General features: G+C 35.4%; 1 protein-coding gene across 3 annotated transcripts in view; it reads left to right on the forward strand.

The window, feature by feature from the left end:
- Positions 1-14,622, forward strand: part of LOC120527383 (transient receptor potential cation channel subfamily M member 3-like) — an 881,963-nt gene that overhangs the window by 718,147 nt on the left and 149,194 nt on the right. For all 3 annotated transcript variants that reach the window (XM_039750735.1, XM_039750734.1, XM_039750736.1), the window contains exon 2: positions 11,617-11,696. In XM_039750735.1, coding sequence (XP_039606669.1) covers positions 11,617-11,696 — 80 coding nt within the window. The remainder of the gene's footprint in view (positions 1-11,616; positions 11,697-14,622) is intronic.

The raw sequence follows: 14,622 nt of genomic DNA on the forward strand, positions 1-14,622 counted from the left end.
AAGTGTTGCAAAGTTCCTAACGGAAGATGACTTACTGAGTATCGCTGATGACACCCCATAAAAGTACTTCTTACCTACTTTAAATAGTGCTAAACACATTGAAGACTGGTAAATATATTGTAATAAATTTGTCTGAAGTATTTTAGACGTAGGAAATTTATCTTATGCAATTGTAAGTGTATTTTGTTTAGTACTTTTACTACATATTTTAGTGAAGAGTACAAAACTCACTATATAAAGAACATTTTTCTCTTATTCTTTACATGGTGCTTTATTTTATAATAATCAATGCTGTCCTTTAGTGGAAACAATTAAATTGATTTTTTTATCTGATAGAAATTATGAATGAAAATGATGTCTGACTCTCTTCCAGATGACACATGCATTTTGAATTTGACTCCATAATTTGTGATATGCAGCTTGAAAACAAAGAAAAATCAAGCATTCTGTGATATGGATACTGGGTAACACTTTAGGTTCTGCAAAAATGCATCCAATACTCATTATGTAACAAGACAAGCACGTGTTTGGGTCTCCATAACACATCAGTAAAGTGTTTATCCATCTCTGCAATGTGACCAAATAATAAAACTTCATTTTGGAGTGGTCTGAAGTGGCTTAACCAAGACATATTTCTCTTGATATTACATATTTAGTATAAGACATGTGAATCCTTCATTTTAACAAGTAATTTTACCATCATGACAACATGCCACACTGCACAGAGATGAATAACCTATCTGCTGAAGTTTAATAACTGTTATAAAGACCAAACGAAGCCTTGGTACATAAGGGCAAATGAGCCACAGATGCATTTTTGCAAAGTTTCAAATTTACCTCCTCTCAGATCTATAAAAAATAAGTTCACTGGTGGACTAATGTGACTTTCACTTCAGGAAAAACTAAGAAACAAAGCAGTATTTATTACAAGCAGTAGCTTTATTTAACTTTTGATGTCACATCCTGTATAATATATATTATTTTCCTGACTTGATTTGTTTTAGTGCTACTTGTACTACCATAAAATCTATATGACATTTTTCTCTTGATTTTATACTTACAACCTTCTCCATTTTGCTCTAAGCCTAAATGTGACTTTAAACTTTGGTTATAGCTCATAAATAATCAAGGAATTCAGAGTTTAAAACCTTTTTAAGGTAAAATACTTCATCAGCCATAAATCAAACAGAATCGTGAGAGAAGTATGAAGAATTTTGATATATTTTACATTTACAGTACATTAAGGTGAAATGTGAAGATTAAACCTTCTTGAAAAAAATGAGAAGCAGTAGAGGATATTCCACATTTAAATAAAAAGCCAGAGGTTCTTCTGATTGTTTTAGATTGAATAAATATAGCCTACATGACAAAAATCACGTTTCTAATTACTGAAAAGTCAAGTCTCAATTACATCATGTCATCATATATGGAATGTTCTGAATGAGCTAAACTAAATTTTCAAATGCACATGCACAGTACAACACTGAGCCTAGAGAAAAATGAGCTGTAAAGTACAAACAACATGTCGCCCATTTTGTGTGCTTCATGAAAACCAGCATTTGACTGTGACCCTGTTCTGAGGGTAAACAGTTTGAGTAAACTCAATTTTATCATTGAAGCTGGCAATCTGAGTAACAACATGCCTTTGAATTTCTACAGTCAAATGAAATTCACAGCAGCACTATGACAGTCGTCCAGTGAAATGTGCAATATTTACTAAATACATTATGCTATTGACATTAGGTTTTTTTAATTTAATTTTAGCTGTTCTGTCTCTTGAAAACTACTCTTATGTTCAGTAAGTGACTACATTGTAGTTCCATGAAAATAAGGATTGCTTGCCATCTTGGAGGGAATCGTCTCATTAGTGATACTTTCTGGCTGTCAGACAGCTGTCTGCCAGTGAAGACTGAATAAGGCATACAGTACACATTACAGTATAGTGAAGGAATAGCCAATGCAAAATGAAAAAAGAAAAAAAATGACAGCTTTTATGCCACATCTAATGTTTACAATTCAGAAAGTGCAACTGAGATGAGCTTTATACAAACTGGAAGAAATCTTTTTATAGGTCAGCATGGCTGACATGGCAAACCACATACAGTATCAATTTATACTACATTCTTTAAACTTTAATTTATGGCTAAGTATGGAGCCTGTGTAACTGTTTGAAAAAACATAATTTCACCCATCAATCTATTATCAGAACCTGCTGAATGAATCACATCATAGCATCAGAGCAGCCATGGCCAGAACGCCACTCTGATGTATTAAGGATGAAATGAACGTCTTGCTGCTGACTTCTTCCAGGAGTCAGTTAGATAGATAGATAGATAGATAGATAGATAGATAGATAGATAGATAGATAGATAGATAGATAGATAGATAGATAGATAGATAGATAGATAGATAGATAGATAGATAGATTTAATTTATGCAGGGACGATTCCAGTTCAGGTTGAAGACAATTCTTCATGTCGTCAGTTCGCACACTTCTCGATGGTCCAGGACTTTTCGGGTGATTTTCTATGTAATAAACTTAATAAGTTATAGCGTAATGAAAATTGCATAATTAGATCTGGACCACCCTATAGATAGATAGATAGATAGATAGATAGATAGATAGATAGATAGATAGATAGATAGATAGATAGATAGATAGATAGAACTTTATTTGTCTCCAAAGGGAATTTGGCTTTTTACAGAGGCTCTTTAAATAAAATCATACATAAATAGATAGATAAACATATATATATATATATATATATATATATACACGCACAATATGGTCTGAACACACACCAGAATGACTAAAATGAAAAAACATTTAAAAAGGAAGAAAAGAAAATTTCTGACTAGGCAGTCCCAATCACAGTTAAACAATTTGCAGGCGTAATGCTAAAGGTATTTTCCATCACATTCCCCTTTTTTTTATTTAGTTATTTATTTATCTTTTTTTATTTTTTAAAAGTTGATAATATAACAAAATATAACTCTGCTGTACCTCCTCTTCTGTGATGAATACTATTTAAACAAATGTTGTGCCAAGATGTGTTCCTGGTTTAAGACGTGAGCCCAGACTTTCATACTGGCTGTGTAACATAGTTATAAATTTTACCCACAAAAACAGTTATCTTCTTCAAGCACACGGTAAAAAGATGAGAGTGGTCAGAACACCTTGTTCTTGATGTATAAATAAAGATGAGATCTGTTGTGTAATTTTGTATGGCTTATGTACCGTAGGTATCATTTAAATTACTATATTGGTGAAACATACTGCAGCCTATAATACAAAGGCAGTATATAATGAATGTACACTAAAATATAGTCTTTTTTATTTGGGCAGGTTTAGATTCATATTTTTCAATATAATTTATTTTTATATGGCCAACTTTAAACTTACCAGCTCAAAGTGTTCTGTATATATTTACAAACATAATGTAGTTAAAACTGAAAACTATAGTCACTTCTAATATCTGGCAGTATGAACAGTACATAGATAAACATTTGCAATATTAGAATAAATGCAAAAGTAATAAAATAAAGGCAAAAGAATAATATAGTATTTTAAAAAACTTTTCTTTTGCTGTAATTGCATTTTTTATTAAGTGTATAAATGCTTAAACAAAAGTGCTGGGTGTTTTGGTGCATCACAGCTATGGTGTAGTGTCGTAGATTCTGATCTTGGCCTGGAGTTTGTATGCTCTCCCCATATTTGCATGAGTCTTCTCTGTGAGCTCTGGAGGCTTCTCACGATAAGTATCTATGAGGCAACTTAAAGTTGACCTGGTCTGACTGGAGGGGGAGTGGTGCCTGTCCTGGGATTCTTCCTGACTGTTGCTGGCATAGACTTGACTGCATCTACTGGAAACTCATCAACGGATGACGTGTAATACATTAAATTCTGAGCAAATTATCAAACTGCGGTTCTCCATGATGTCATGTTGTGGTTATTATCAGGGTGTTTTTTTGTGCTGGAAGCCCTTGTAAACCATGACGTACAGAATACTTTTTGCTCCCTGATTTTTTTTTTCAGGGTTGATTAAGTTAGCCCCTGTCTCTCATATCTATGCACCCTTAAAAAGATATTTTTTTTACAAAATAGTTTGATGGGCTCATTAATAATGCTTCATGCAAAAACAGAATAGTAGTTGTAGGGCAGCATTTGTCAAACAATACAGGATTGTATTGCTTCTAATTATGTAAAGTGTTAACTTTTAAATATTTGTAAAATAAGCATGAAATTAATCAGGGAGGCTAAAATGTACAAAGTGCCCATAAATTTACTGAACTACTAAATCATTGTTGCATAGTTCATAATTACGTCTCTTGGAATATAATTTGGAGTATTCTCCACTAACAATGTCTGCTACAAAATATTTTTTAGGAGTGTTTATGATCATTTTAAATTGTTGCCATTTTCTTAACTTAATTAATTCAGGTAAAGTTCACAGGAAATCAAATATATCATTCTACTTTTTTCATTACAGAGTAGTCTGAGCATACTCTGACAGCAACAGATGCAAGACAGGAACCAAAGCTATATTGGGTGCCAGGTTATGACAGGGTGCGCTCATGAACACCCCCACACTCACTTATGCAACGTCAGTTTCGAGCCACCAATCAGCCTAACCTGAACATGTTCAGAATGTGGGAGGCAAATCAGAGGAAGCGGATGAAAAATCAGACCACTTACTCTGATTAGTTCCTGCTGCTTTCTTTCTAAAGAAATTAGGTAAAGTGCAGGAAGCCTGTCACATTGGTGTTATTTATTGTAGACTCAGTAAGTGGCATTAAGAGTATAAATAAAGTTTTGACAAGAACATGCCATTAAGCTCAACGCATTTTGTCAAATCCTGTTCAGTTAACTTTGTCAAATTATTGTCAGGATTTGAAACCCCTCAACATATTATAACAATATCATAATGTAATAGACAGCAGCTCAAACCTGGCCGGGACGCTCATAGAATGGAAGGATGGAGGAAGACAACTGCTTTGGGAAAATACTTCCCCCAAGACGTTAGATGGCAGCTTCCCTGCAGTGTAACAGTGCCCCGGATTCCCACAGGGCACCATAGGACATATAGTTTTATACCAGAGCTCTGCTGAGTACCGTGGGTACCGCCAGGGGACGCTGCAAGAGAACCTAGGGAGTCAGGTTTTCCCCATAGCCTGAAAGTACAAAGTCACGAGGATGGAAGCCCCGAAGGCCTTCTGGGCTGATTAAATAACTGGGATTCTCCATCTGATCCGGAAGTGCTGGCAAGTCACCTGGATGGAACAGCAGAAGCACTTCCGGGTCAAGAACTACTGTATATAAAGGACTGCTGAAGACCAAGCAAGTGAGCCAGAGTCAGGTGGAGGTGGACTAAACTTACTGGGAGGTGTGGAGTAGAAAGAGAGAGAAGAATATTCTGCTTTGCAGTGTTTATTTAATTGTCTATTGGTGGCTGTGGTGCTTGAAGGGCACTGTTTTGGAGAAGAAAGAATTAAAATTACTTCTCAGTACTTTTACCTTGTATACTCATGTCTGTATGTTGGGTTTAAAGGGGCAAAAGCGACCCCTAGCACCCACAATAAATTGCTGAATTTTATTGTGTGTTCACCCGAAAATGGTTCTAAACTTTTTCTTACCTTCCTTGTATTTCTAACTTCTTCTAGAGTTCTGAGTACGTTAAAGGAATGTATAAACAAAATGCAATGAGTTTACATTGATCTATTTGGTCATATTCTGTTACATATGAGTTAGAGCCTATCACAGCCAGATTTGATGCATGTTGTGACTCCACCCCAAGCAGCGTACCAGCCTATCACAGAGCACAGTCATCAACAAGGCCCATTTAAAGTCTCCAGTCAACCTAACATGAACGTTTTTATAATGTTTGGGGAAAATCAAAGAAGGTGGGTGAAAAGTCATGTGTATTCAAGAAAGAATAGGCAAACTCCACACATAGAGCAACTGGACAGAGATTCAAACTCAGCAGATAAGCCATAGAGATAATCTCTGAGCCACTGTAGTGCAATTGCTGTATGTATCTTTACAAGCAGACAAGCAGCATAAAAACATCCATTTTGATCAGGATACATGAGAAAATATTTCCTTATAAAGTTAAAATGTTCATTTCTTAAGAGCTGTCAGAACTACCTGAATTTCTGCTTTATTCTAGTATGATTAAGAACTATCTGTATCTGTAAATTAAATATATGCCCACAAGAACACAGAGAGGAAAGAAAATGTTGTTGCAAAGGCAGTCATTTTACAGGATACCAGATACGGGTATGCAAGTCAATATGTAGAAAAAAGAAAAGGATTCTTTAAGATGAAACATACCCCCATGTTATTCACAAAAGTATTTTACAATATTGTTTTTTTTTTTATTTATTTCTTTACAGGATTGGGATTGTGTTCTGTTTACTAATTAACTCTTGCAACATGCAGGAAACTCCAAGGGGGATGCTCTTGATTAATAAAATGTGTTCCAGTTTGGGTCTTTGAAAATCTCGTCATCCTAAGGTTACTCTAACTTTTAACTGGCCCACTATGAGTATAGGACTCTACCTTGTAAATGACCAGCATCCTGTACAGGAGTTAGTCCCACTTTGAACTCAGTGCTGCCAGAATAGGTCCTGATTCCCTTGGACCCTGAAATGGATATGAAGGATGGATCATTTTTCTTTTCATACTCTAGGCAATTTGGGTGTAAACTGAAAACAGTTTTAGATCAGCAAAAAGCTGTGATTAGAGAAAATGTACTGTATATATTAAGGTAGCTAGAAAAATTCTACTGAAAAACTTTGAAACGAAAATGAACAAAATGTCCAAATTACTATGTAAGTACAGTAATTTTGCTTCTATTGAAATATTCATCTTGGAACGATTTTCACATAAATCAAGTTATATTTGGATGAATCAAGCAAAACACCTTTCTTAGTGTATTCGTTATCTGCATATTTTTCAGAAGGCACCCAAGAATCCATTGTCTCTTGCCAATGCTGCTGTATACTGTATGTCTATTAAAAATTGTTTAAGTTGGGTTAGGTTTGTCCACATTCCCTTCTAGCACCTGAATTCTAGATTGCTTGACTCCAGGTATTATACCTGTTCATTCCAGACAGTTTTCATGTTTTTCTGTGTGAGTTTTTTTTCTATTTTAGCTTTGTAAGATTTCTTTCCTGCACTCAGCTTTTTGTATAGCACTTGTGCGCTGTTTAGAGCCTCTTTGTTCCTGGATTTGAATACTGCTTTCTGCTGACAATATTTTTAAGTTTCGTTCATTTTCCAAAGTCATATATTCTAGCATGAAGACACTTGGGTAACATCAGAAAGGTCCCAACCCTGGACTGGGCACCCTTCTGTCAGAGCACATCCTCACTGAGTGAACCTAACCAGGGATGGGTGAGCAAGGCAGTGTGCCTGGGCTGGGGTTTGAACACAGCACTGTGGATTTCTGAACCACTGCATCCTCATGCTACCCCAGGGTTTCTCAACCATTAAGTATTTGCGACCTGAGTTTTCATAACAGTTTTAATCATGCCCCCAACGTTTTTTTGAAAGGAGCCCACTAATACTAATTTGCTCTTTTTCAATTAATGATATTTCATAGATGCATATTTTATTATACCTACTTAACTTTTATCAACATTTACCTAACTCTATATTTATGTTTCTAGTATCAGAATGTAGTTTAAGTTAATTTGTTTTGGTTTTAATAGATGTATATTTCATATTTTCGATTCTTGTTTTCTTTTTTTCACATCTTCGTGCCCCCCTTTTTGTTACTTCGCGCCCCCCTAGGGGGGACCGCCCCACAGTTTGAGAACCACTGTGCTAGCCTGTTTAGAAGAAACAGACTAGGCCAGGGATCCTCAATCCCAGTCCTGGACCGCCGCAGTGGCTGCAGGTTTTTGTTCTGACCTGGTTGCTTAATTAGAAAGCAATTCTTGCCAATAAAGCACTAACAAGCTATGAAATTAAACTAACTCTGCTATGTCAGGTCATTCTCATATCCTAGATTTTCTTTCCCTTTCTATCATGCAAATGATTTGAAGGCTAAAATGGACAAGTAATTCTCAGTCCTTCACTTTTTTCTCTTCATTTTTCTTCCAAGTATTTAATTAAACCCAATAGTGCAGATAAATACACACAAGTGTAAATGTAAATAAGCTAAATGGAGAAATGCTGCTCTCTCTTGTCATTTGCATGTTATTGATAATAAGGAGCAATTAAAATAGCTGTTTAAGACAAAATTAAGCAATAAGGGCTCAAAATCACTAAAGTGAAGCAGAAGTGTTACTTTAGCAATAAGTGCTTTTTATTAAGCAACTGGGTTGGAGCAAAAACCTGCAGCCACTGCGGCTCTCCAGGACCGTGATTGAGGACCCCTGGACTAGGCAAAATTTGGAAAACCACCAATCATGATGCAAAAATGAATGTAACAGTACAGTGCCACGAAAAGTGAAAAGGAATTTGTTGTAATGTTGTACACATTTCATGAATTTGCTTCTTCTGGTCAGAGTTAGACATTCAGCAATGATTTTGTGCAAATTTAGCCACTATTACCTGGCACATATAATGATGTGATTACTATTACAATAAATACTGTAGGACATGTGATAAACTGTACATTCAGCCAGCATTCTTACCAACAAGCTACCAATCAAGTACAGTAGCACCAGGAGCAATTTATCTTCCAATGATACTGTGACTCAAAATAAATGATAAATAGGTCATGGGGCAAAGACGTTTGTTAGTCTCATCTTGGCATTGCAGGTGACTTGTGAATTAATAGAATGTTACTGTTTATGGTTAACAAAAGGATCTTCATTCTTGATAGATATACTGTACCCTTATTGCAGTATGAGTACTATCAATTGCTTCGATCATATGAAGAAAATCAAATGGCACTTGGAAGTCTAAATTCATAAGCCAGCATGATCACAGGCAAAAAAAAACATGCTGATCCTTAAAAGTGTGTTCCTTTTGTAAATCACCATTTTTATAGTTTGCAAGCAGTGCTAACTAAACAAGCCACATTGTGTCACACCATTAGGCTATGCATACATAATGAGATTTAGAGCTTCCTGTATACAGGGAGAGAAACATGCTGATGTAAACTGATGAAATAACAAAAAAGTTCTTCAGTGCAGATATGCAGCATTGGACCTCTTAAAACAGAAGTAAAAAAGTCTGTTCATCATATTGATCACTTTTGAGCTTTAATATGTTTACCAAACCAACACACATTATAGTAACGACTCAGTGATATGAATTTTTATACAAGTATGCTGTCATTTGGCTTGTTTGGCTACATTTTCCTGTTTGATAAAGGGTGTTGTCATTTCATACTGATGAGTCAGAATTGCCATAAAAATATGTAAGTTATCCCATCAAGTTTTTCTTTTATAAATCCTGACTTTTGCGTTGAAAGTTGCATACACTCATTTCAAGGCTCTTTTTCAGCATACGCAAGTTTTATAAATCTGACCCCAGGAGGGGAAACATAGCTGCACAGAACATTGATATCAATAGTCAGTCCTATTGGACGCCAATACTCACATCTATATCCAAGAATTGTAGTAGAAATCAAAGCAAAAATCAGGAAACAGGAATTTTTAAAAGCATATCTTTGATTACCTGCACACTTTTATAGTGATGTGTCCGATGTGCTGATTCTTATAGCAATGTGCTGACAAAGTCAACCAGGTAATTATCATCCTGATGCAAACTATCACACATTGTTATCTTGATGCAAAATGGTGATGAAAATGACACAAAACGTTTTGAATGATTAAAATAAATGCAAAAAATCATATTCAGCACATGAAAAAAATCCACATAGGGAATTAAGCATTAATAAAAAGGCTTCAATAAGCATAAAAAAAATGGAATACTTAAAGAATCATAACAACTGATGCATGGCCAGGCTGAACTTTTGAAACCTTTGATTTGGATTTTGTGTTCATTTTTACTTTGTTTTTGTACTTATTTACATTAGTTTATCGTTATTCTGCTGACACCATTTTGTCTTGTGTTTGTCGAATGGTCACCTCCATTCTATGGCTATTCCTACTTAGCTTCCGCCATATTGTTTACGATTGTTATGCCTGTTGGTGGTCATGCGACAGAGAGGTCATGTGACATCTCCTGTCTAGGAAAGAGGGCTGCACACAGTATACAGTTCCTACTATTTATGTACTTGATCAAAGAAATGACTTTTTCTCTCTCAAGTGTTTTTTGCAGTAGGATTAGATCAGGGGTGCCCAATGCGTCGATCGCGATTGACCGGTAAATCGCAAAGGTAGTGCAGGTAGATCACGTTGCATTAAAAAAAAAAAATTTTTAATGTTAGTCTGTCATATATCCTTCCTATGACATTTGCCACTTGATTGACATACAGGCCAGTCTGAGATCTCTTTTCTTCTAACACACTGGTCATCCCGCACGCACGGTCAAACTCCAGCTATGATCTAGTTAGCCTTCCAATTTATATCGACTAAAGAAGGGATTTTAAAAAAATTGTTTGTGGAGAGTATGGGCTGAATGTGGAATTGGAAAAGGATTTTTTTTCTCACAATGCCACAATCAAAATGCGTTTGTCTGATCTGTCAATCTATCATTGCTATTCCAAAGAAGGAAAATGTGGAAAGGCAATTTTGAACTGTTCATAAAAACTACGAAACTGACTTCCTTCCGAAAAGCGATCTGAGAGAGAGAAAGTAGAGGGAACTAAAATCACAGTTAATCGGACAGCCGTCATTTTTCACTCGGCTGAATTCAAAAGCTCCTTGACTGCATTATTTGGCTCTACTTATTTATGCGAGTCAGCCTTTTCCCACATGAAGATTATTAAATCTAAATACTGTAGTGATCATAAATATATTGAATTGTTATTGTGCCATAAAGGTTATGCAGTTATGCAAATACGACAACATATATTTTATGTATAAAGTATACTCAGTATATATATATATATATATATATATATATATATATATATATATATATATATATAAATTTTAATGTAGGTAGATCATTTCGACCTGGTTATTTTAAAAGTAGCTCGTAATCCGAAAAACTGTGGACACCCCTGGATTAGATAGTGAGTGATTTTGAATTTAATATTTTTGGATAACATTTTGTTTTTTATTTGCTGTTTTTTTTTGTTAACCCTGCCTGTACTATGACTATTCTTTGTCTCTTCCTTTCAGATAGTTTTAATTTCCTCCATCCATTATCCAACCCGCTATATCCTAGCACAGGGTCATGGGGGTCCAGTTTAACATTAAGAGATTTAATTAGGGCCAAAAGAGAGAGATGATGGTGGTAACTAAACCAGAAATCTCTTCTTCTTCCATCACAATGTGTGACTAATAATGAAGAGTCTAACAGGTGGCCTTTGGCAGGGTACTAGCCATCTACCAATATCTACCAATGTCTGACACCTCCTATTTTCCATTTTTTCAGTTAATCCCAAATTCTACCTAACACCATTATTTTCCATTTTTTAACACTTGATATACAGAATCTGAGCAAACACTTTAAACACCTACTGTATATAATACAGGCATTAAGTTATCTATGTTTAAAAATGTTTCTTTTTTCTTCTTTATTTGCAGGCACAGAAATCCTGGATAGAGAGGGCATTTTGCAAGCGGGAATGTGTTCATATCATAGTTAGCACTAAAGATCATCATCGGTAAGTCTTTTTTTCCCGAAAGACATACAGTTTTATTATTGTTTTCACTAAATTTGTCAGACAATACATAAGGCTAGCTGTAACAGTGTTTTTCCAAGCATTCCTTTTAGTATTTTGGAATTTCTGAAGGAAATATTCTCCTTGTTTGCTATATGACTACAGAAAACAGGCAATTGTTTAAGTTCAAATGATTGCTTTGGGTTGGCAAAAAAATGTCAGCTTTACTTCCTAAAATCAAGATAGAATAATCAAGAAAAGGTATAAGTAATGAACCTTTGCCATCACTGCATTTAAAGCAACAAAGTATAAGCTGAGTCACAAATGCTTTATATTTATATAAACTGTAGTCTTTACCCTAAAAAATATCAGCCAATTCTTCAGAGGATGCTGACATTTTGTTACTCCCTTAATGAAACTACTTTCTGGAGCGTTGTTACAGGTACTTTATCCTATACACAGGACCCCAGGGTGGACGGCTGTTCTGTTTCTTTCTATAGCCTGAAACCCTGAGGAGCGCACTTTGACCCTTTTAGCTTTGATTTGTAATGTGCCTTCCCTCACAAGTCATTAGAAACGTTTTACGCAGAGCCATGTATCTGTGGTGCACTGCTGTCATTGCTAGGAGCTTATCAGTGTTAAATAACGTTTCTTTTGCTTGACTGGATAGACGAATGCTTTCCTCTGAGCAAGCATGTGCTTATTTTTGAGACCAGGAGAGGTTGACGGTAGGCTGTCATCAGAAAAGGATCTCTTCTGAATTAACCTGCTATGATTGTAGCTTCACACTTCTCCAGCAATGTAAAAGCTAACATATACAAAATTGAAATTGTAATTTGCCTGCTGTGTTATTTCTTTCTGATTAGTATTTTAACTTTAACATATTTTCTGTGATGACCAAGACTCAATACAGGAAGGTATGGTCCTGTACCCAAATAATGAACTGCTCTAAAAATATATCAGTGTTTAGTTTCTGCATTCGTTAAACAGGATAATTTAAATCTAAAGAGTCCAATCATGATTGTATCTCCAAACCAATTTAATCAAAATTGAAAAAAGAAATATTGGGTAAAAATATTATTATTATGTACGTTTTATGCATATTTTTGTAAATTGCAGTTTGTTGCAGTACTTTTCTATATGTTGTGATGCAAATGTAGATTGACTTTTGAACTGATCACATCTCATCCAATTATCTATTTGATGGGAAGGTGAAAAGAATACAATAAGTAAGCTTTGCATCCCCCTCAACAGACATTAGCATGTCTGTAGGTAGTTCTAGGAATTCCTTCCATCGTATCCAGGGTCTCCAGCTGAGTCTCCCTCAAGTGAGTTGCTTCCAATCGTGTTGGTGTTGTGATTTTAAAGCTCGTGAAATAAAGAAGAACCATGATCCCTTTGATGCTTTAACACAACAATCAATAAACAAAAGAGGCTGGGAGTCAATCATTTCAAGAGAAAAATGATTACAAGGTGAAAGCAAAGAAAATTGTGTTACGAAAGAAACTAAATTTCAAAACTCAAAAGAAAACAAAAGCAAATACCCTTAAACCACAAAAGAACTCAAAGTACTTTCCTTAATTAAATTTCAGTCTGCAAACCGGAAAAAAAAACCTCATCAAACAAAGCATACAAATGAACTTTTGAAATCTCTAAATTCTGAATAATCAAAGGTAAGGCATCTCCAGAAGGCAGATGGACCCTAAAGCAAAAATCTATACCTGTACTTTACTACTAACTTACTTTAGAGAACTCCCCCTTACAATAACCAAACTTAAGCAAACTGTACAATGTTTAAGAAGTACTTCACAGACAGAAGGTCAAAGACAAAGAGGGAAGAACTCTATGATCTCAAAATTAGACTTGGGCTCAAAGTCTGCTTATATAAAGACTTCTCAGGTGCTGGGGCATGGCTAATGGTTGAGAGGGTAGGTAGTGAGTGCCCACCCAAAGGAATCGCCTGGCCACCCAAATAAATTTATAAAAAATATATAAATTTAGCTTATATTGGTATGTAGATAACCTCCTTTCATATTCGAACATGCACCCCATAATGACATTCCTGTATGGCCACTGATCAGGTACTTGCCTTACTGTTAAAGTCAGGAACTTTATACATTTCTGTGAGGCATTTCTGCAAGTTTTTGTCCTTTACCTCCCTATTAGGGTTTTAAATCAGGGATAACAAATTTCTGCTCTTTAAATATTTTTTTGGATTTGTTTTCAAAACATTTATATATTTCATGTCTTTCTCCACTCTAGTTGTTTTTATTATGGATGCCGCTATCTTTTGGGCAGGTCACTACAGTAACTAAGTCAGGTGACACCATCTATTACTTTAAATACCAGCTTGATGGATCTGTCTTCATCTGAGATGGGAAAACTCTTCGCTCTGTTCATGTGGTGCTTGCTTCATAGTGTTATTTGATTATTTGGAATCTTACAGTATTTATTTTGAGAACAAATTTGGGATTGAGATTTTTGTTTTGAATAAAGATAGGATGAATTTTTGGTCACTGATTTAGGAGTGGCACTTGGTTACGTTTTGTCTTCTGGTCCTTCTAAAATGATAAAATTGAACTACTTGTTCTTCAGAGTTGGCAGAAAAATTTAAACATCACAAGAGAGCAGGTGCAATAATTATTATATATCTATACTAATAAAAGGCAAAGCCCACACTGACTCACTCACTCACTCACTCACTGACTGACTCACTGACTCATCACTAATTCTCCAACTTCCCGTGTAGGTAGAAGGCTGAAATTTGGCAGGCTCATTCTTTACAGCTTACTTACAAAAGTTGGGCAGGTTTCATTTCGAAATTCTACGCGTAACGGTCATAACTGGAACCTATTTTTTCGTCCATATGCTATAATAGACTTCTGCTCGATGGCTGTGGGAGGCGGAGTTACGCCTCCCACGTAATTTA

This window comes from Polypterus senegalus, chromosome 4, assembly GCF_016835505.1.
Source record: "Polypterus senegalus isolate Bchr_013 chromosome 4, ASM1683550v1, whole genome shotgun sequence".
Taxonomy (NCBI): domain Eukaryota; kingdom Metazoa; phylum Chordata; class Cladistia; order Polypteriformes; family Polypteridae; genus Polypterus; species Polypterus senegalus.